The sequence below is a fragment of the Acromyrmex echinatior genome, chromosome 19, assembly GCF_024713525.1.
Source record: "Acromyrmex echinatior isolate Ae372 chromosome 19, ASM2471352v2, whole genome shotgun sequence".
NCBI classification, from domain to species: Eukaryota; Metazoa; Arthropoda; class Insecta; order Hymenoptera; family Formicidae; genus Acromyrmex; species Acromyrmex echinatior.
Genome location: NC_141870.1, coordinates 131,811 through 154,211, shown reverse-complemented (window position 1 = coordinate 154,211; position 22,401 = coordinate 131,811). Strand labels below are relative to the sequence as shown.

General features: G+C 33.2%; 2 protein-coding genes across 5 annotated transcripts in view; one reads left to right on the top strand and one right to left on the bottom strand.

The window, feature by feature from the left end:
* The first annotated feature begins 192 nt into the window (after window positions 1-192).
* Nrt (Neurotactin) lies at window positions 193-14,670 on the top strand. The gene is made up of 7 exons (XM_011058150.2): window positions 193-646; window positions 2,270-2,488; window positions 5,666-5,863; window positions 7,264-7,477; window positions 7,575-8,070; window positions 9,282-9,956; window positions 10,212-14,670. The coding sequence occupies exons 2-7, from the start codon at window positions 2,279-2,281 to the stop codon at window positions 10,600-10,602; spliced, it is 2,184 nt and encodes a 727-aa protein (XP_011056452.1). The 5' UTR covers window positions 193-646; window positions 2,270-2,278; the 3' UTR covers window positions 10,603-14,670.
* LOC105147258 (phospholipase DDHD1) overlaps window positions 13,437-22,401 on the bottom strand; it is a 23,484-nt gene continuing 14,519 nt past the window's right edge. For 3 of the 4 annotated variants that reach the window (XM_087416211.1, XM_011058144.2, XM_087416213.1), the window contains one exon: window positions 20,152-22,384. In XM_087416211.1, coding sequence (XP_087272337.1) covers window positions 22,236-22,384 — 149 coding nt within the window. In that variant the 3' untranslated portion in view covers window positions 20,152-22,235. Of the gene's footprint in view, window positions 17,624-20,151; window positions 22,385-22,401 lie in introns of those variants that run through there. The other variant, XM_087416212.1, reaches the window with a different exon arrangement.

Below are 22,401 nucleotides of genomic sequence, written 5' to 3'. Positions count from 1 at the left end.
TTCCTAATTCCTTATTCCTGCTATTGTGGATAGCCCGGAGCCCCTAATGCATCCCGAATACGCACGAGTATTTCCGAATGATTGGTTTGCATCGGTGCGTATGTATGCACATACACTGATGTATATTTTCGAATCGAACGCAACCCATGTAATATTTTTGTATTGCCACCCCACCAAGTCCCAACTCAACAACAGTAGACTGGGTAGACGCCTCACGTCTCACGCTTGACAGCCTGACGCCAGACGGTAGCGTTGGATAGTCGATTAAGCCGATGTGTTAGTCTGCGTTAGTCTGCGTTAGCTGCGTTAGTTGCGCGCTTGGCGTTCTCGTGTTTCGCATTCGTAGTTTCTATCATCCTCCACCTTGGCGAGTTTCGCGGCGTCGGCGTCGGCGTTGGTTACGACGGAAATTCGAGACAAGACGCACGCATATACGCAATATTGTCAGACATCTCGTTATTTCCGCAATACAGCTGAAAACAGCAAGCTCAACGTTATTAAGGAATTCTGTTGTCTTTTATGTGGCCCTTGTAACCGGCTATAGCTGTATCTGTGTGTGTGTTTGTATGTGTGTGTGTGCGTGTGTGTACGCGCGAACGTGAGCAAGGGAAAACGACACGGCGTCCATCAGCGCGTCTCCGAAGGGGTGAGTTCTTGCATATTTATTTCCGCACGTACTTGTGAATGCGATTCATCAATAAGTTCGCGTTATAGGTAGGCTATTACTATTATTATTAGTACAGCGAGAGAAGTTCGAGATCTATGAAATTGAAAAAAATACTTGGGTAATTCACTGATCGCGATCTGACTAATCGTGTATAATTTTTTTGTTTAATTTTACGAATCGATTTTCACGAGCTGATGGCTCGCATTTCCACGCGTTTCCGCGAGCGTTATTCCCTATGAAACAAAAAGACTGATCTGATCTCGCGGCAAGTTACTCTATATATTATATATATATATATATATGGTTCACTTCAGTTCGCGCGTATTTTCTCGCAGCATACATCTTGTATTGTATATCGCCGGCATTTTTTTCTTTCTACGCCGCGCCGGCAATTCGTCGAAAACTCATACGATGCCATTGTATGAAACTGCGGACTATGATCGACTATGATTCTCAACGTCCTCTTTCGCGTAATGCGTTCGCCAGGCGATACTTTTGGAGTATATTTTATTAGATATCGAATTCATATGATGCCATTGTTTTCGCGTACATCAAATCAGCACGAAATATCGCATTTATTTATTAATTTGAAAGATAAAATTACATTACTCTATTTTTATTTTTTAGTCTAATACCATTCTTAAACGAACATTAAGACGTTAATACTGTTTCTTTAATTACGGAATAAAATGCTTAATTGCGCACGAGCAAATTAAATTTATCTAATCTCAATCGATAAATTTTCGTTTGCATACTTTTAGTTAAAAAATTATTAACAATTAAATTATTTCGAAGTCAGTCGATTCAAATCGTAATTAGTGTAATTACTATGCTCAAAATGGCATGAATCGATAGGTTTGTTTACACATTCCAAAATAAATCGATTTTTATCGACAAATAAATGTTGAAGGTTTATCTTTACAACGCAAAAAATATGTTTTCGGCTTGAATTTTAAAGAAACAAAATTCAAATAACACTATTCGATAGATTTTCGTTCGCACATTCCGAAACAAGTGGAAAATCAGAGTTGGAAAAAAGCTCAACCCATTGGGTATTTTGGGGGTTTTATTGGGTTTTATTAGGAGGGTTTTTTTTTATAAAATTGATTATTTGATTTTTTTTTATAGTGTGATCGTAAGTCGGTATTTATAATCCATTCTTATTTGAAGACCATCTTAAATAATATCTTGTGCTATACTTCTCTGATTGATTCATGATATCTTAAGACTGTACTTAAGACAGTCTTAGACATAGAATCGACTATGAACACCGGCCATAGTATGAAGATCGACCAACTTAAAATAAACAATAATCTGCAGTTCTACTGCTTCTGTAGCAGTATTGTAGGGTGCAAAAAACGAACCACGCAAGTCGTAATATTTTTTATCGCATCATAGAGACTGGAGTATCTCTCGAACACACTTTATTGCCACGCATCAAATATAAAAAATGTTTTCAGGAAAATTGTTGCGGTGTAAAAACAATTTTCTACGTTAGCAACATTTGTTACATTTAAAATATTCTTTCGAGATATCGATGAACTGCGATAAGATTTACGCCCGACACTTAATTAAATACAGGCGTTCTTCATTCGATTTCAGAAATAGAGAATGAGCCAGACATATCAGGAAGAAAGCATGGACAAGAAAGAAATTGCCGAGGAAGAGAGAGAGAAGATGCTGAACGCCGAAAACACTAAGCATGCCAGCATCGCACCTGCGCCCGATGTCGAATCCGAGGAGCAGAAACCGAAGAAGATACCGATCGGTGGCATTAAGATGCCCGGATTTTGCCGTACAAAGAGCAAGGAATCATGCAAGGTACATTATTCTCATGATTGTCACCTTTAAACAATATTCCAGAGATTGTTGACTCTTTTGCCTGACGAGTAAACTTTACAGAAATTCAGACGCCGATTTTTTTCAAAATTTTTACAATTATTTCTTACGACAAAAAAAATATAAAGAAATTTGCCATTAATTTTAGCTCAAACTGAATCTGTCTATTAAAAAAAGATTTTATTTTTTACAAATAAAATAATCAATCAATTTTACACATGTTTAAAACAGTATTTCTTACACACACAAATGAATCTACATCCGATTTTTTGAAGCTCGATATATGTACGGAATCAAAATAACAGATAATAATTACTAAGAAATGTTTTTTTTTCTTAAAAAAAAACTTTTACAGAAATACAATTGGAAGATTAACGTCATGTTATTCTTAAAAAATTAAAGAATCACTAACTACAAAAATCGCTATTACGCAATAGAAAAACTAAATCTAACTTCTCTCTTTTTTTCATTTTTTATACTTTAAATATTTTTTATTTCTTTAATATTTTGTGAATCTTTTTTTATTTTCTTTTAAATACATATTTGTACACATTTCTTATATTTTTTAAAAATATTTTTTGGGCATTTTTTCTCTTATGAATGTATCAATATTTAAAAAAATTAATTAATTTTGCATTTGTAAACAGTTTTATGCCAAATAAACATATTGTTGAACAATTGTTTTACGCATGGTATAAAGCAGGTTATATAAAAAAAAATCAGCTACATTTTCCACAAACATAACGCTTTTTAGGCTTTCATGGGTATTATCTTCAAAGATATCAGAGAATTCCATGGGCATTAACAATAGATGAAAATACGATAACTCGTAAACTTCTGGTATCTTTCGACAAATATATTTCACATTTTTCATATTTAAACATTTTCATGATTTTGTTTAAATTTTGAAAAACGTACATGTGAAGATATTTCATTTAATAAATGCAATTATTTAATATTCTTTATCTATGTACTAATCACAGTATCATTCAATCTGTCCAAATTTGTGAAAATTATATTGAATGTAAATCTAATGATGTAATAAAGAAATGTAACTCCCCTTTGCCGAAAGACGGTAGAGGAAAAAGAGATTGTGCATGTAAAACAAGGAAATAAGAAGTAGATGCTAAGCAGATAAACAACGATATTACACACAGATATGTGAAGAGGTAAAGATCCACGATCAAAATAAATAGCCAAGGGATATGTAAGGGTGGAAGATCGATCGGGAAAGCCAAGAACAAACAAAGAAGAAATCGCGGAAACGTGGAGAGAATATTGCCAAGATCTGTACAAAGACGAAAATCACAACAGAGCTCGTAACAATGAGGAGGCAGAGGAACCCGAAATTTTGAAATGTGAAGTAGAATCGGCGATTAGGAAACTTAAACTCAACAAAGCACCAGGGGACGGCGGAATTACTTAAAGTTACGAAAGAAATTGGAGTGAACCTTCTATACATTCTCTGCAATAGAATATGGCACCTGACAATGGCCTAAAGACTAGACGCAATCTACCATTATCGCCATTCACAAGAAGGGAAGCCAACTAATAAATGTGACAATTACATGACTATCTCCCTCATCTCGTATGCCAGTAAAGTAATGCTACACATTATCAACAAAGACTAAAAGCAAACTACATCCAAAAAGAAATATCGGCAGAATAAGCGGGATTTGTCAAAGGCAGAGGAACACATCTTAAACAGCTTCGATGAGGCAGCTCATCGAAAAGGCAAGAGAATACATCTCACTATACATATGTTTCATAAACTACCGAAAAGTCTTTGACAGAGTAAGATGATACTGTCTCTGATGACCAGTGTTGGAAGAAATGGGAGTACCAGGATAAATTACAAATCTTATAATGGAGCTGTATCATCATACAACAGGATCAGTAAGAGTACTTGATACTATATCAAGAGAATTCCATCCAGAACAAGATGTAAGACAGGGATGCATATTATCTCTACAATTATTTAACATTTACAGAGAGTATATTATGAGAAGAGTGCTTGATGGATGGAAGGGTGGGTAAAAAATAAATAACTTATGATTTGCAGGCGATACAACATTACTCGAGAACAGCAAAGAGGAACTCGTCGAACTCATCCATAGAGTGGAAAACGAAAATCAACACTCGGGCTAGAATTCAACACATCTAAAACAAAGGTTATGATAATGAATAGATGACGCCAAAACCACCCTGAAATAACACAGGTTGACAGATTCGAAGTGATTAAAAACTATATGTATCTGAGATCAATAATATCGAACGCTGGCTCAACAGAAGAAGAAATAAAACGCAGATGCGATCTGACCAAGATAATAATGGGAAAACTAACAAAGATTTGGAAGGATCACCAAATCTCAAAAAAGTTGAAAACAGAACTGGTTAATTGTCTGGTATTCCCGATACTGACATATGAAGTGAGTCTTGGACGATAAAGCAGACAGAGAGAAGAAAGATAGAAGCCACTGAGATGTTTTGCTGGCGAAGAATGCTACGAATCTCATGGACTGCCTATCGTACAAACAACTCCATATTAAAAGAACTCAAAATCGAAAGAAGGATCTCCAGCAAAATACAACTACAGCAGTTGATACTTTGGACATATTACGAGAAGAGAACCGGATATGGAGAAACTTATTATTTAGGGAAAAGTAGAAGGAAGACGTAGACCAAGGCGAAGATCCTTAACTCGATGGATTAGCCAAATAAATAAATATGGAATTTGCAAAAGATTAAATAAGGTTACGGCCAGTAAAGGAAGTAAAGTTGACACCATTGAAAATTACTAATGCTGCGTTTCGTATCTCTTAGCAATAAATTGATATGTATGTACACTAAAAATAGTACCACTTGAGTTTTTATTCTTTTAAAAATTTATTCCACTTTATTTTTAAATGCAAGGTGTAGAGAGAAAGAGAGTTTATCTCACTATTCTTCAGAATAAAATTATTTTCGAAGCAATGATTTGTTTCTTCTAATTATACCTTCCACACTGCTCTTTTTCTTTAAATACAATACTTTGTTTAAAGAAGAAATTAAGGTTCGAAGAAAGGAGTCTAATGTCATCGTATAAAGAAGCGGACAAAAATTAATTTCTCCTATTTATTGGCGTGTATTAATTACTTCAGTATGTTTGATTGATTTTAGAATGATGTGGCTCAACCAACGGAGTCTACGGATGTAGAATCAGCTTCCGTGGTAATAAAGGAAAACGAGCAGAACGCTTTGTCCACGGAAAAGCCTATTATACCTGTTAAGGATTCTAAGGAAAAGGAAGGACGAAGGGGAATTTTAAATTCCATTCGGATACCTTTGATGTCGTCCGTTTTCTCCAGAAGAAAAAAAGTAAGTGTCTTTTATGCCTAGAGATATTTTCTAAAATTTTCCAATGAAAAATCCCAAGTAGTATGGCAGCGTTTGCAAAAAGCTAAAAAAGCGATTGTATGCGTTTTTCTTGTACATTGTGTCTATAACAATCATTGTGTCTAGATGTTCGGTCTTGCAAGAGATGGCGTTGCAATATGTTAGATAAGGACAGATGTATGCGTTTGAGAGAGAGAACGATAATGTAAGAAATGAATTAAACACATGTCACTATTATCGACTTTTTAAATTTGGAATTAGAAAAATCTGTACTATCGACATCGATCAAATTCGACTGTCACTTCAACAACCCTTTAAATTGTTGTAACCCCAATTAATATGTGCTCTCCCACCGGTATACATATTGTCGAAAGGTCCTCCTTTACCACTACGACCAAGACTTTATAATCTGTTATATGCTTAGCATATCTCTAAAATATACTGCGCGAAGTCCGAGACGCACAATGACACTGCGCTTTCCTGTGTGTCCAACGACACTCCTTTTCTATTCTGGTACAAGCAATATACCAGCCATGTCCAGTGAGCACCTATGTCAGGCGATAGAACAACCCGTTGCACTGTCTACTCTTACAGACAGAGTTCAATGGCCTCCACAATTCGAACGGCCACGTTATATCGCTTATATCACCCTTATTTGTTCAGAATAAGGAATATTAGATTCTATGAATACACATTACCTATGATACTACATTCATAGCCTATCGATTAAAATGGATTGCTGAGTGGTGGGGGACGTAGAAAGACGCGTAGAGTGAGAAGCAGATAAATGGATGAACATGAGATCAGGACTTCTCGCTGGCCATTTACTAGGAACGTCCTGGTCTCTTTCAATTCAATGAAGATAGTGATCATGGAAAAATGTGTATTTATGTACATTTTGGGGAGAATGAAAGATCTATCAGAAAAAAATTCAAGATTTAGAACAACATAAAAACGAACATTAAACATTTACTACGATTTATATTTTCTTACTTTAATATCTCGTAACTTGTTTTCATATGTTAAAGCAGTTTTGACATTGTATGCAGAGACACCCTGTATATAAACTGTTTTACTTGTTAGACTATCCGCACACGCTGGCAAAGCTTGTCGATTTCATGACAGAACAACCTGTATGTTTAAATTAGACAAACAGATAGAAAATATAATATTGATATTATAAAAAATTAATCTATTTTTTTTCTCTAAAATTTTTAGAGTAAATTGTCACTCTGAAGAATGAAATCTCACTCTTACTTAAATTGAAAATTGAGTCCGCCTTTTTCAAAACTGTTTCAATTTTCATTCCTTCTTTTTTCTTTAGAGTAAAATTCCAGTCCAAAGAATTTAGAGAATAAATTGCCATAATATTTCCTTTTTAGGAAGTCGATACCGAATTAGGACCAACCGGTACTGCTGGATTAGCGAGTATCGAAACACTCGACGACGGCGTTTCTGAGAAGAGGCCTATCGTCGATGAGGATGGCATGGAAACCGTGCGACTTGATGAAGAAGATGAACTTGACAGCATTAAGCGACCAAAGCATCCCCTGGTGATCTATCTATCTACATACAGGACACATGTGTCCGTCTCAGGTATGAAGATACAGAATTTATCTCGCAGTATTTAATTTATATTTATTCGTATTAATTATTATATGTAAAATTGATATATTTAAATCGATTTATATAGTGGCGACTCTGCTGATGCTGATCGGCATCATCGTTATTATATGTATCGTCTGCGTCGGACCTAGGAGAATTTCTACCAAACCTTTAAAGAACAACAAGTACATCGAAGCAGTGACGTCGTGTGGATTGGTGCAGGGTATCTTGGAGGATGGTGCTTACGCGTTCCGTGGCATTCCGTACGCAATGCCACCGGTGGGCAATCGTCGCTGGCAACCAGCTGAATCTTTGAGTCGCATCGAACATTGCTGGAACGGCACTTACTTGGCGCACAACTCCTCTAAGAACTGTTGGCAGCGTGATATGCACAATCTCATCGACGGCGACGAGGATTGCCTCTATCTTGATGTATTTACACCAATAGTTGGATACGATTTTCCGTTACCCGTGGTCGTAATGATCGGCGCCGAAACTCTGAGTGGCGGTTCGCCCGGAGTAATGCAACCTTCCGCCAAGCTGTCACACGTTCGTGACATCGTATTCGTACGGCCAAACTTCCGGTATACATTGAACTTATTATATATTCCTGCCTTTTTCAATCAAAATTTTTTCTTCATTCTTAAACGTATATACACGCACACACGCGCGCGCGAGCGCGCGCTTAGTCAATAAAACAGACGATTTTGGAATTCCCTTAAGAGAGGAACTCTCCTAGTCGTTTGTTTTAATTCTATGATGCAAAGAAACTATTGTTACCTGAATGATCTTTTTGTTCAAATTTTTCATACCCAAAGATAATATGGGGTTAATAAATACTTATAATTAAGAATATAGCTTACACAGGATTGTTAGCAATCAAGGAAATCAGGAAAAAGTCAGTGAAATTAAAAAATGGGAAATTATTATCAAAAAATTTATTAATCTGAAGACAAAATTAAATTATTATAAAATTCTAAGTTTAAATTTCTTTAAAAATTATGAAATAGAATTTTTTAAATAAATTTTTTAAAAAAGCAATGCAAATATTTGTTTTTATTTTTAATTTTGCAATAAACAATTTGCAGAAAACCTATTAACAGACATTGTCAAAAAGAAAAGAACTTAACTTTGCAAAAGTCAAAATATATATGTATTAATGATGAACATTTCGTAAATTATTTCTAATTAAAATTAATTAAAATGATAATTAGAATATAGTGTTTTAATGAAATAGTTAATGCCCGTATTAGTCAGATATTTAAGGCTTCCTTAAATTTGTTTTTAGATGCTACGAATTATTTTATTGGCTACTGAGCATCTAAAGAATATAATTTAATTTGAGGAAGCCTTAAATATAAGATCTGATTACAAATACGGACAAAAATCTCAATAAGCAATGTGTAAAACAAAGATACGTGTATATCCGCCGTTTCTCATAATTAAAAAAAAATTGTTTTTTTTTTTGTTTAACTCGTAATGTATCAGTAGTATGTTCTTAACATTTGCAACACGCTCACTGCAAGTCACATTATTATTTATATTTGTAACTTGTTCTTTAAGGTAAATAATTCATTGAATATAAATATTTTTTATTGTTCTGTTTATAAAATAAAATATTTTAATATTTTTCTTTGTTTTTATTCAAAGAATCTTTAAGGTTTTAGTTGGGGAATTTTTTCAAAAAGTGACAGAGAAAACTGGGAAAAGTCAGAAAATTTTTTTTTCTTTTTCGCTGACAATCCTGTTATAATTAAAAATATTTTATAATAAAAATATTTATTACATTCTTCAGAATGGGAATTTTCGGATTTTTGGCGGTTGAACCTCTTACTAGAGCGACCCATCCTCCAACATCGGGCAACTATGGATTGTCAGACATCATAACAGCCCTTCAATGGATACAGTTAAATATTGAAAACTTTGGTGGTAACAAATCCTCCGTTACTCTGTGGGGACATCGAGCAGGCGGCACTCTTGCAACGACATTGATCGGTTATCGTCGAGCTAAGAGCCTTTTCTCGAAAGTGTGGATATCCAGCGGTAGCGCAATCTTTCCAGGCAGGGAATTGAGTTTGTCTGAAGACATAAACCGACCATTCCTTGATTCAATTCGTTGCAGCGACGCTGCCTGTCTCAAAAGCAAGAGCGCCGAAGATTTGATGGATGCTGTGCCAGAGTCGTGGTACGTAGGTACCGTTGGTCTGCCAGAAATGAAAGAAGATTCGAGCATCTATATGGAAAGGAGGCATGAGTGGCTCGTTTTGGACGGAACGATTCTTCAGGAACACGTCGGTGAAATCTTGTCGCAAGATAATCTTATGATAAAGGTAGTGATGGGTACCACCGCGCATGCCGGTACCCCGCTGCAATACCTGTCATCAAATGTCACTCTTAATGCGACACAGGTCGAAAATCTCGTACGAGAATCCTTGCTCGGAATTAGAGGCTATACACATGAAGCTCTGAGGTGAGCGATTTAGTTATGATTAATGATCGATGTGATGTATTTAGATTAATTTTTAATCTTTTTCTCAAAAGTAATAGTAAACATCGCGTATTGTGTGTATTTTCCGGGTGTATATCAATTGTACACAAGCCACTTGTGCACAAGTCACAGCGCTAGAAAAAAAAAGAAATGGAAAAAACTCCTTACGCAGAAGTCGCTGTGATTGGCAGTGGCAATTGCTACAGTATGTGAGTGAATCATTCCCCTGTTTTCCAGGCACTACAATGCTACGTTGAAGGGATTGATCACAATGATTTCCGATATTCGTGTAGTATGCCCGTTACTGACGCTCGCCAGAATGAACACCAATATACCATTTTACGTAGCCACTCAACCACGCCGACAGCATTTGGCCGATCCTGACAGTGACGCCGCGGCCATTCTAGGAACCTATGGTGCTGTTACGCCCGAGGAGAAGAGACACGTGTCAGCTATGCAACAGTTATTTAACCATTATGTGTGGCATAATGAAGTCGTGCAGGCTGATCGGTCAGGCGCGAAGAGAGTCTTGATTGTTGGTCAAGACGCTCTGCTCGCGCAAAGTTATTCGAGTTGCGATTTCTGGATAAACAAAAACATCGTACCTAAGTGTGGGCGGGTCGATTAAAAGGCTTTTATTATCGTGCAAGTTTATGTAGCATCGGTAAATTTGCACTTGCGAGTGGCGCGTATTGTCCATTGAATTTCCGCGGACGCTAATTTTCACAACACAAGTATATACTTTGACTATTTAGTAGATCGATGCGATAAACATTCATTGAGATTATACAAGACGAAGAACAAAGATCATGCCTTTGTGGACATATAATAGTACCTGTTTAATCTTGACAATTAATTAATGTAAAGCCAAAATATAAAATAGTGATTTTTTTCAAAGAAAGAGGCGAAGAAATTTAGTAGATATCCGTGTATGCCGACGTGAATTCGTTCTCAATGCTAAAATATCACGATATTTTGCAACGAGAAACGTATGTTATTCTTTATATCTGAGACAAACGTACGTCTGGCTATAAGATACGTGGACTTATCTGTATGTGTATAAATGTAAATCAAATTGTAATATATTTATAGGGCAGCAAAACTTACCGAAAAGAAAATATGTAGGGGGGCACAAGTATAAGAGAGAAAAGGATCGAATTAACGTCATAAATTATACGATTGTATATTCTTATAAAATGTAAGTGCGAAAAAGATAAAAGGAGTAACGATCTTTAACAACTTTTTAATAGCGAACGATAGCAAATTCGATTGAATGCACTTAATATACTTATTGATGCATATTAAAGTCATTATACATAAATTGACATAAAAATACATATTTAATATAAATATAAAAACGGATTAAACGGATAAAATTTTCAATACATTTTATATTTTATGCTATTAAATAAAATCTATATTTTATAATTCGAAATATTTGCATTTTACTTTTACACAGATTAAATCAATGTAGAACGACTTTATTATTTACTAGTAAGCACTAGTGCGTTCAACCGATTTGGCTACAAGTCAGTCGTTTTGAATGAAAATTCTCAAATTCGGGAATAGGATATAATTGAAATTTTTGGCTCGTTATGTGTAATCATACAGATATCTTATTCTTCATATGCTTAATCGTATTCACCTCATGTTATAGACGTAATGGCATAAAAAACGTCTCAGATTATAAACTATTGATGGATTATCGGTGCACTTTGACGAGAACGAATTCGTATCCCTGCACACAACGGACCATGCTCTTCTGGTACGAAAAATATTCTTAGATCAGAAAGGTTTAAGAGAACACATAGTGGAACATGTCCATTGCATCACATTTGTGGAAGCAATATCCTATCGGACGGAATTGCTCATCAATAGTTTCTTTTATACGAAAATACATTTTATTATTGATATTTTTTTTACATATTTATAACTTATTGTTAGAGGAAGCAATATTCTCTTGTTCTCGGCGAGAGAACCGCAGACTGAACGAATATTATACATGATTAGTATTTATCTATTCATTTAAGAGATACTCATGGAGGCTTTTATATTATTCAGACTGAAGCTGCCAAATTTAATACCTTTTATACCGCGAATTATCCACTCGAATGATAAAAATTCTACTATTGCATAATATTCGAATTTCGCGCGTGTAAAAGAAAACGAGTGACGTTTGCAAGTCACAAAAGCTTTCTTTAGCTCAATTCCTCAGATGTTGGCACTTAATACCGAGCGTGATTGATAAAAAAAAAAAGAGTAAAGTGGAAGTAAATTTTATTCCTACGTGTAATCCCTTTTTCATCAATCGGCGCTCGGTGTGAAAGCGCAGATATCATCTGCATGAGGATTCGGGTTTATATACCTTTCCTAAACGCGGCTCGTACCCAAAAAATGATAATAATCTTGATATTCTTGTATTAATCGTTTTAATTTATAATTATTATTCAATGTATTAAGTATAATTTATTTTCATTAATACGTGATAAAGTAGCATTTATACTCAAGAAATCTGTACATGTTGTTTTATTTTATAGATAGATTATTTATATAACTAATTTCCATCATCTTAACATTATCTATGCGAATAGGACGCGGAAGTTCGAGCATGATCGTGGGACGCACGCGGAAAATCGCTGTGCGTTTTGTTTATATTGAATAGTTCATGCGTCTGGGCGAAATGTTGCGATCTCACTTCAGCAAGCAACCCAATTCACGCGCGCAGCGGTCCACCGCGCGGGCTCCATGATTGTGCTCAAACTTCTGTGTCTTAACAATGACATTCGTAACAAGCATCCGTTCTGACTGATCGTAAGTGATTAAGCAGGCCTGATTACATCAACGTTTAACTTTAAGCAAGACTTAAACTCTCCCTTTCTGTCTGTCTATCAGCTTTAAAGAGAAAGAGAGAGTTTAAGCTTCGCTTAAAATCAAAGTAACGATGATACTAACGATCGGGACTAAGAATATCACGGAGTGATGATCCTGATTGTTAATATATCTGACTATTGGTAGTCCATCCGTACGTTCCATCTGTACGTAAGACATTCGAATCTTCTAAGAATATCTAGCAACGAAACTACATAGTATACATATATAATGAGTATTATATTTTATAAAGGAACAAATTTCAGAATAGTATGTATTGTATAATTTTATGGATATTTTGAATATTTAAACTGTTTCTACTTACGATACCGTATCTCGCGATACCGTAAATAGAAACGGTTTAAATATTCTTCACATGTGGAGATCACTCGTAAACATATGTGCGTTATCTCTTCGACCAAGTAAACTATGTATGTATGTATTCGTCGGTACATATCGCATATTCTCATACAACTTGATTAGAATTACACTAAGGCTAAATAATATGTGTAAAAATATTGCTGATTTAATTATTGTACTCTTGAATGTTTAGGGATGTTTAGGATTAAGGTTGCATTCTATCGAAACTTCATGTTGTATTACTTTACTCTTTTATTCACTTCATTCTTAAACATATAACTGTACAACCTTACAATAGCAAAATTTAAATTAATTATTTTCGGATTCGTAATAATCATTAAAATATCTTTAAAAATGGGTTTATTGCATTAAATTCTTATTGCTTAAAGTAAGTATATACTGACATGATAGATAATTTATTTATAAAATGCGACTCTTTTGATATGTTGCAAGTTTATTCTAAGTATATAGAGCAAGAAATTGATTTGTAGAGAGTTTTCTAATAGTATGTCGTATTGGATGTTTTTAGATCATATTTGCTATATAGCAACCATGGTGGAAGAAACCCAGTTGTGCATTTTGAACATCAGAAGAGCGAAATCGATGTCGCCATAGTGCCACGGTTATTTGAATTTGACGTTATGCCAAAGCTTATTCCATGTTATGGCAAGTTTCTTCTATCATTTTACCACCTTTTCTTTTGGGAAACCATAAAACTACATATTTTTGAATTTTTCTTTTCCGTAAACATTCTTACACGTTTTTATTTAACACGTATTCATTTTTGCGATTTGCGATATGTTACTTTAAAGTTACCACGGCGGAACTGTTTAAATATGGCCGCATTTGGCATGTGCGCAAAATACATTTGCAAAATTCATGACTTTTTCACATAATCACCATGGTTGCCATCTCGTTAGTTTTCTGTCGGCGGGAAAAATCTCTAATCCTAAATTTTGATGATCTTTTTCTTAAGAAACGAGAAATGATATTATATAAAGGTAATAATCTCGATCTTTTCCTCCGGTTCTAAAAAGAAATCTCCAGAGTCAAACATCCAATGACTTTTTATTATTTAAAATCCATTTAAAATTCTTACATCATAAGTAAAGAACAATTGATGCTAGATCTGCGGTAGAGTAATAGCAATTTCCGATACAAAATACAAAAGTGACTCTGTTTATTTAGAGAAATGGTAAGAGAGTTGCCGACAATAATTATTCATTTCCGATATATATGCCTTCGGAATTTAGTGAGACATTAATTGAAAGGTGGCAACCGCAATAATCATCCAACAGAGAAAACAATTCGCAATGTAACGTGTAAAATCGAGAGAGATTATTAATAGAAATGTATAACAATTATTCTACGTATAATTAATGTGACTATTACATCAAGTGTCTTGTGATATTCCAAATGAATGAATGGGAATTAATAAACTTAAGCATCCCTACGCAAGCACCATTTATCCACTCGACTTATTTTTTCTTTTCAACTTCTATTCTCTTGCATCACTTAATAAATTAAACAAATTATCTTCGCTAATAGGATAGAAAGATAAAAAGATCTTTCTTTGCGAATCTAAGCCAAACTTTTCTTTTACAAGCCGTTATATTCCGCTCTAACTAACTTCGCTCGCTCAAAAAGATGTATTACTTGATTGAAACGAGCTAACTCTGACAGGGGGGGGGGGGGATTAATCTCGTCAACGATAGATTGTTTTATGGGCGAATATATACGAAACATTTTCCTTATTCATAAGTGTATTCATATCGTAGGCAAAGACCGAAGACCAGTTCCGCTCGCTTGTTCGTTTATTACTCTTGGAAGTACTTTTCGGGTCGCAGCTTTTCAATTAAGTCAAGCGCGCGCAGGCACCATCGCACTGAACCATATGCCCATTTTAATTAAATCTATATGCGCTAATAGAGTCCTGTGTGAATAGCACTTTCGGCTTTTTGCTCAAAAAGTCAATGATGATTTTTTTTTGTATCCGCTTTCGTACGGCGATATCTCGTCACGTTTGTGATGCTTTTCACCGTTTTGGAATGCATCACGCGTATTTTAGCGTGTTCTTTCATCTTTGAGATGACGAGAAAACTCGAATTCGATTGAAAACAAAAAATATTTTTTTAGAATTATTTTTAATACCAAAAAATACGATTGAATTCCATCCTTGATACGATCGCGCGAGCATTTCACTAAAATTATGGTTTACTAACAAGTAAACGCAAGCTCAACATGCTGACGACGCGTTTAATTATATTTTTATTAAAAATATTGTAGTAAAATGTGTAAAATTTATGTGTAAAATTTAAATGCATTATATTTAATTTTATATTTATCTTTTCTCCTGTTAAATTTTCCATTTATTAAATTTTTCGGCTTTCATTTTTGTATGCTAGTAAGAATGAGCGAAGTCGTTCCCTGAAAAAAAAAATCATGTCACAATGTTACATGATGAAATCGTGTAATTAAAACATGTAAATCACGTAACAGATTGTTCCAAATCAGTACGTGATTTTTTAAAATGACATAATTTGAAAAATCACATGATATTAGAAATAATTAATTTCATCCATCATGTGATTTTATAGTTGTCAAATTTTAAAGAATTGAATGATAGAAATAGAAGAAAAAAGAAAATATCATCATATGAACGGATACTATGGAACGGATTTGGAACAATTCGTTACATAATTTACGTTGTTTTAATTACATGATTTCATCATCCAACTGTGTGACATGATCTTTTTCAGTAGGGATTCTGTCTGTAATTTACATATATTAAAATAAGTAGTGGATTAAAAAATGTAAAGGAGAAGAATGTAAGGATTTTCATCTTTACAAGATGCGCGATTTCGTCTTCCTTTCCTGCATTTCCTCTCTCTTGACGTTTATTAAGATGAGCGTATTTGGATTGTGATCTTAGTTTAGCGTATGTCCTAATGACGAAAGGAGTTACGCATTAGGTGGATTTATCATGACAGATAACATTCTGATTTCGGAACATTGAAAGTTACTCTGGAAAAAAGGTGAGTGACACGATCATTTATGTAATGACTCGAGTTTCTATTACCCATTGAACAATGATGATGTACATTGTACTGAGCTATCCGGATCTATCGAATTTTCTACGATTCGGCTAATGGTATCAATTACAACGTGAGATATTATGCTTTTAATGGACTTCTTTTTGTAGAGAACGAAATTAAATGATTTGAAAAAGCAAGCTATGTTGGAGCTATAGAATCATTTCGAGGCAACAATCGCTTAATTGTTAATTGAAAATTTTTAAGACTTGCTACATAGTTTATTTGTAAGTTTAATGAGATAACCAAACCTGTGACCTTACTCGTTATTTATAGATAATTATACGATGAATTCAACAGATAGCATTAATAAGTAATAATGCAAGCTATCCATCTGAATTCAATTACATTAATTTATTGCTTAGTTTCTTTCTTCTGTTATTGTCAGTACCGTGATGTAATACTTCGTAAGTCATTACTTTCTATAACTACTACAAGAGATGATTATTGATTTCTGTAGTTATCATGATGGTTATTGATTATCGTATCTATAATCAAGTTCAAGAAACCTTATATATCGGCACAATATTGGCTTTATTAAAATTGAGGTGTAGAGAAAATTCGTTTATTTCTTTGCACTTACTTGATTTTCCAAAGAATTTATTGTAATTTTTAATATGTTACAATTTGCCATTGACATAAAGATAACTAAATTATTAATTATATCATATATTATCATATATTTATATATTATTAAAACAAAATATATACTTTTTAATAAAATATAGAAAAATTCTACTAGACTATCTTTAAATAGAAATAATAGAAATATAACTTTTAGTAATATTGAGCGTTATTTAAATTCTGTACATTTTTTATTCTCGATATGTGTTTATCGGCATATGTGCCAGTATAAATTGCTTTATCACATTATATTAAGAGCCAAAGGTTAATATATGATGTCGGTAATAAATAATAGTGCTTCATAATACTACGTTCTCGCGCAAAGATCACGATGCAATGTCAACGTAATTAACCCTTTCTCATACATTAAAAGCGTAGGAGAAAACATTCGTGTTTACATCAATTATACATTTTATTTTTACTTATTTTAATTATTTTTTTCCATTAATAGAAAACTGTCAATTTTATTCATACATTTTTTTTTCTAGAAACGGTTTTTAATAATTTTGCGACAAAAGTATTTTTATGAGTACTCGAATGGCTTAATCCTAGAATTACACACGTAAATCTATGAAATTTAGTAAAAATTTCAAATCGTTAACTTCCTTTGAAAGTTCTTTTTTAAACATTTTTACCTCTTGTAATTTATCAACAAACTTGAATTTTGATTTTATCAAATCATATCTCTTGATGTCTGACGTTTTTCTGGAAAAAAATTAGTAGAGATATATAGTTTTTATATTAGTCGAAATATATAGTTTTTTCAGAGTTATGTGTACAAATATTTGATTGAATATGAAAGGTCCAATTGTAGTTCGTGTATGTATTAAAAACATAACGTGTATGATTCTAGAAAGAATGAGTTGATTCAATAATTAATTAGTACAAAATATATTCCATTAAGATTATGAAATAATTTTTATCAAAAGAGACCATAAATTTTGCTGGTCGTTGAGTTTATGTTTTTATAAATGAGCAAGAGCTCCGTATGATTGCGTGGACGTCAGTCGTTTAATTAATGATATTCGCAGAATATAATAAAAAATTAAATTCGCTACACGAACGTCCGGTTCTTGTTGCGACATACGTTTTGTCTGGTTACGTGATTGCGCTGGAAATTTATGACCACTAAAATGCTTCGTCGTTACCCAGTGAGAAATGACATCGATTTCAATGTCATGATGGATAAATTCAAGTTTTCCTACTCCAGAAGCTGGCATAAATCCTCAGAAAAGAGATTTGTATCAATTTATTACTCAGTTTATTTATTCTGTTATTGTTAATAAAGATAAATGTAAAATCGTGGTCGTCTATCATAAGCAAATAATTGCCTTCTATAACTACCATGGATGGTTTATAATTTCCTTAGTTCTCATTTTATTATAATTCTGTATTCATACTTTACAATGTACATATTTAGTTTATATTTTCGTCACAAGATTTTATTTATAACCGAAAAGAAAACGCTCTTTGTAAGATAGAAACAATATGACCAACCAAGGAATACCGAGTGTACATACATCGATTGTAACGTTTCTTTAGTATTTTTATTATTTCAATCATGGATTCTAATTCACCTATTAAACATCATGAAAATAAATAGATAAATAGATCAATAAATAAATTCATGAGTTTATTGTTTAGAAAATAGTATTTTGTGCATTTTACATGCACTCTTCATTAATTTTCATTAATTTTCATTATCTTTAAAATTCATATTATTTTCAATATTAAAAGTATTATTTATGCTGAAATATTTTCAATAATATGTCAGTCATTTTCATTTCTTATTTCAACGCTTTCAATAATTGTCGATTTCAATAATTTCGGCGATTTTTTTTCCACCAGGGCAGTTTTACTGTAAAAATATATTAAATATGATAATATCTGATGAGGATTAATGTGTTTCATATTTATATATTTTTTATACATTTTATATGTATATGTATATATATATATATATATATATATATATATATATAGTATATTCGATCTTATTGATTTACGACGCAGAAATCAAATCAATTCATTTTTTGGCTATTCTTAGTATGCAGGAATCATAAAGGTCACCCTGTGTATGGATATAGTGGATTCCGCCCCTCCCTGCGAATAAAGTCTATCAAAAAAGTAACCTAATCCAAATTGTTACTTTCACATGGAAGTTGCTTGATTGAATTAGAAAGATTTTTTGATTTTTTGAATTAGAAAGGTTTCCCATTTCTACGGATGCGCAGTAAGTTGAAAGTAATGCGGGATCTGTCAGCCAATCAAGTTTTGAACTTATTTGCAGTGATTCACATGACTCATTCACGCTGTAATGAGCTCAATTTCTGATTAGTTGAGATTTCAGATTATGTGACGAGTCCTCCGACAGATCATGCATAATGGGTAAACCTTTCGAATTCAACCATGGAAAGTTGTTGAAATCCATATGAAACCTTGCTTCGCGTGGAAAGCTATAAATTCATACGAAAGTATTTAACAGATGGTTAGATCAATTTTTTAGTATTGCAGCCCACAACGGAGGCGAAATCTACAGTATTGCGCTTCCGGATATGTCTTTTACAATGTGAAGCGAGGTTCCACTTAGGATTACAACTTTCAACTCAAATCGAGGCCTATACTCAATACCAAAATTTGATTTAGATTTGGGTTAGGATTATATTTTTCGGAGATGGAGGCCCTCGTGCAAGAGGAGAGGGCGGAATTCACTATCACGTTTACGTGAATTGAAGTTTCATATAGATTTTAATTATAAAGTTAAACTCATTTATTACATTGACTTTATTTGTTAATAATTCTTTAATAAATAACTAAAATTTTTTGAGCTGCGTTAAAAAATACTACGAGTATATCCAAATATTATTTTATTCTTGTTGTTCACCAAATGTTGAACAAGGATATAATGATACTCGGAGGTACTTAGAAAGTATTTTCGAACACAGCCTTGAAGATAACTCAGGATCTTTTTCAGGATAATTTTGACCTCCGGCCGAAACTGAAAACGAATATTCGATTGTCATTCAATTTCGACCGAAAACGAAATCGAAACTGAAACTTAGATAAGTCTTATTAAAAAAAAAAGAAAGAGTTATGTACTCTTTAAAAAACAATATTTTATCAAAATATCTAACTATAATAATATAATAATATTGCATTTTCAACTTTTAGAAAAATCAAATCAGTTATTATTAGGATCATATCAAAGTTTGTACTCAGAAATCGAAATCAAATTGAAACTCTGATTTTTTATTGAAACTGACCGAAATCGAAACCAAAACCAAAATTTCGGTCGAACTTTAAATATTAAAGGACAAATGATGCTTATTGTTAGTGCTTAAAAGCGCTGCAAGCGCAAACCACGCACGGACCGCATTCTATTAAGTTTCTGAATGATTGCTGCAGCCACATTGAATCATGATGTCATAAGCGAGAAATAATACGTTGAAGTTTTTTGCACGCTATTTATAAATGAAGAAAATTTGACAAACAAAAGACAAACAAAATAAGATCGCTTTAACAAAAAATAAAAGAAATTCTTATCTCCCCTGACAGTTCGCAAATAGTCGTAAGATAAAAATAGGCTACGCCTATGTACAGTTAAGTAAATGTATTTCACACATAAAACATATACCTATATAAATGGAAGAGGAATTGAGTATTGAATCTGGGTAGCAATCATATAACTTTTTCTTTAGAGCGGAAACGTGAAAAATGAAAATTTTTATGTACAAAAAATGTTCACTCTTCACGTTTCCGCCTTGGAGAAAAAGTTACATAATCGCTATTCCCTGAAGCCAATATCTATTACGACAGTTCAGAAAATTATAGTCCCAATTGACTGTAATGCACATGTGTCATTCCGTTTTCCCCCGTTTTACTTTGTTGTTAATGTGTGAGGAACACTAAAAAAAATGTACAACTCACACAGACGACAGCCTGAGCATGCGCATTGCGATTTGGAACTCTCTAGCTTTCTCTCTCGCACAAATGTTGATTTTAAGCTCGATACATGGGCAGCGTAGGCAATTCTCCTTCCATTTATACATGTTCTAAGATTTCACATGCTTTTTGCGATTATTTCCCGTGAGAGGGAGGAAGGATAGTTTATGAGTATTTTAAAATCGATTTCATTACATATTTCGTTTTATCCAAATTTATTTACAAATGGCATACAAAAAATTTCAACGTGCTATTTCTGGCTTATGATGCCACGACCCAATATAATGGCGACTATACTCAGAAGCCTCTTAATAGAATTCATACGAATATTTTGCACTTCCTTAAGTTCTTTAAAACAATATAAAGGAACACAATTATATAATACGAACTTGTTATTAAATTAAAAGTATGAATTAGAGAGATATAAAGCTATACCAAAATACTTGTATACTGTATTTTAATAAGTTATATATTATTTAAAAATCTGTGTTATATGGTGTCTCGTGTTTTTGCATTATTCAAGTATTTCTACATTATATGAATACTTCTGAGTATACATTCGTAAATCGATTAACAACAAATATATATGTAAGAAAAATTCGTAAGCATCACAATATCTTACTTCATTTCATTGTAAGATCAATAATATATTTAGCGTATTTGGCGCTAATCTTAAAATGTTATTTATACATATGGCAATAACAAAGGCAATCAACATAGAGAATACATTAGTTACCAAACTAATGTATCAGTTATGAGTTTTCTACAACAAACCATTACCTAAGTTTTTAAGTCTTAAGACATAAGAAATTGACCAATCGCAATCAATTATTCTTTTCACATTCGACTGTGATTGATAAATTTACGGCTTAAGACTTTAGACTAGTAACGGCTTGTTGTAGAATGATTTTATTATTTGAAAACAGCTTGCCGTGTCATAACAAGTCATAGAGAGTTTTACAAAATATTATACTTAATAAATATCTAGCATATTCATATACTGTATCTATTAAATAGTAACATAAAATTTCATAAAATTTATCATTTTCTCTCATGCGCTTCTGTATACCGAATTTATTATGTTATGTACAAATGTCGATTACCTAATGTTTAGTACAAACAATTACTTTCCAAAACGAGTAAAGACAACGTTCGTCTCATATAACTTGATGCAGAGCGATTACTAAATTATACAATTATATAAAATGATCGATTTTCATAGAATTCGCAACATTATTGTATCATTTTTCCGTTATCACAGATTGTTTTGGTAGCAGACCTATTTGCGATATCACGTTCTAGAGAAGGCCTACAATGGACTAGAGCATCTTAGCAGAAACTGCTGGGACTCTGCTTTAAACTGTTTAAACCGCCATCAAGTTTCCAGCGTTGGAAAGAGTCTTGTTAATACGAAATAGGCTACATCGTAGTTATTCCAATATGCCGTATGTGCCGTTACAGTATATAAATAATTTCTTCCTAAGCCAACCGCACGAAGCACATAATCCAATCGTTGTGCTAATTCTAATGACGCAAAAAAT

Bases quoted from the DNA above. Each gene is read 5' to 3' on its own strand.
- Nrt (XM_011058150.2), top strand. From the start codon at position 2,279: ATGAGCCAGACATATCAGGAAGAAAGCATGGACAAGAAAGAAATTGCC. The intron at 5,864-7,263 runs GTAAGTGTCTTT...TTTCCTTTTTAG, and splicing joins TTTTCTCCAGAAGAAAAAAA to GAAGTCGATACCGAATTAGG. The intron at 7,478-7,574 runs GTATGAAGATAC...CGATTTATATAG, and splicing joins GACACATGTGTCCGTCTCAG to TGGCGACTCTGCTGATGCTG.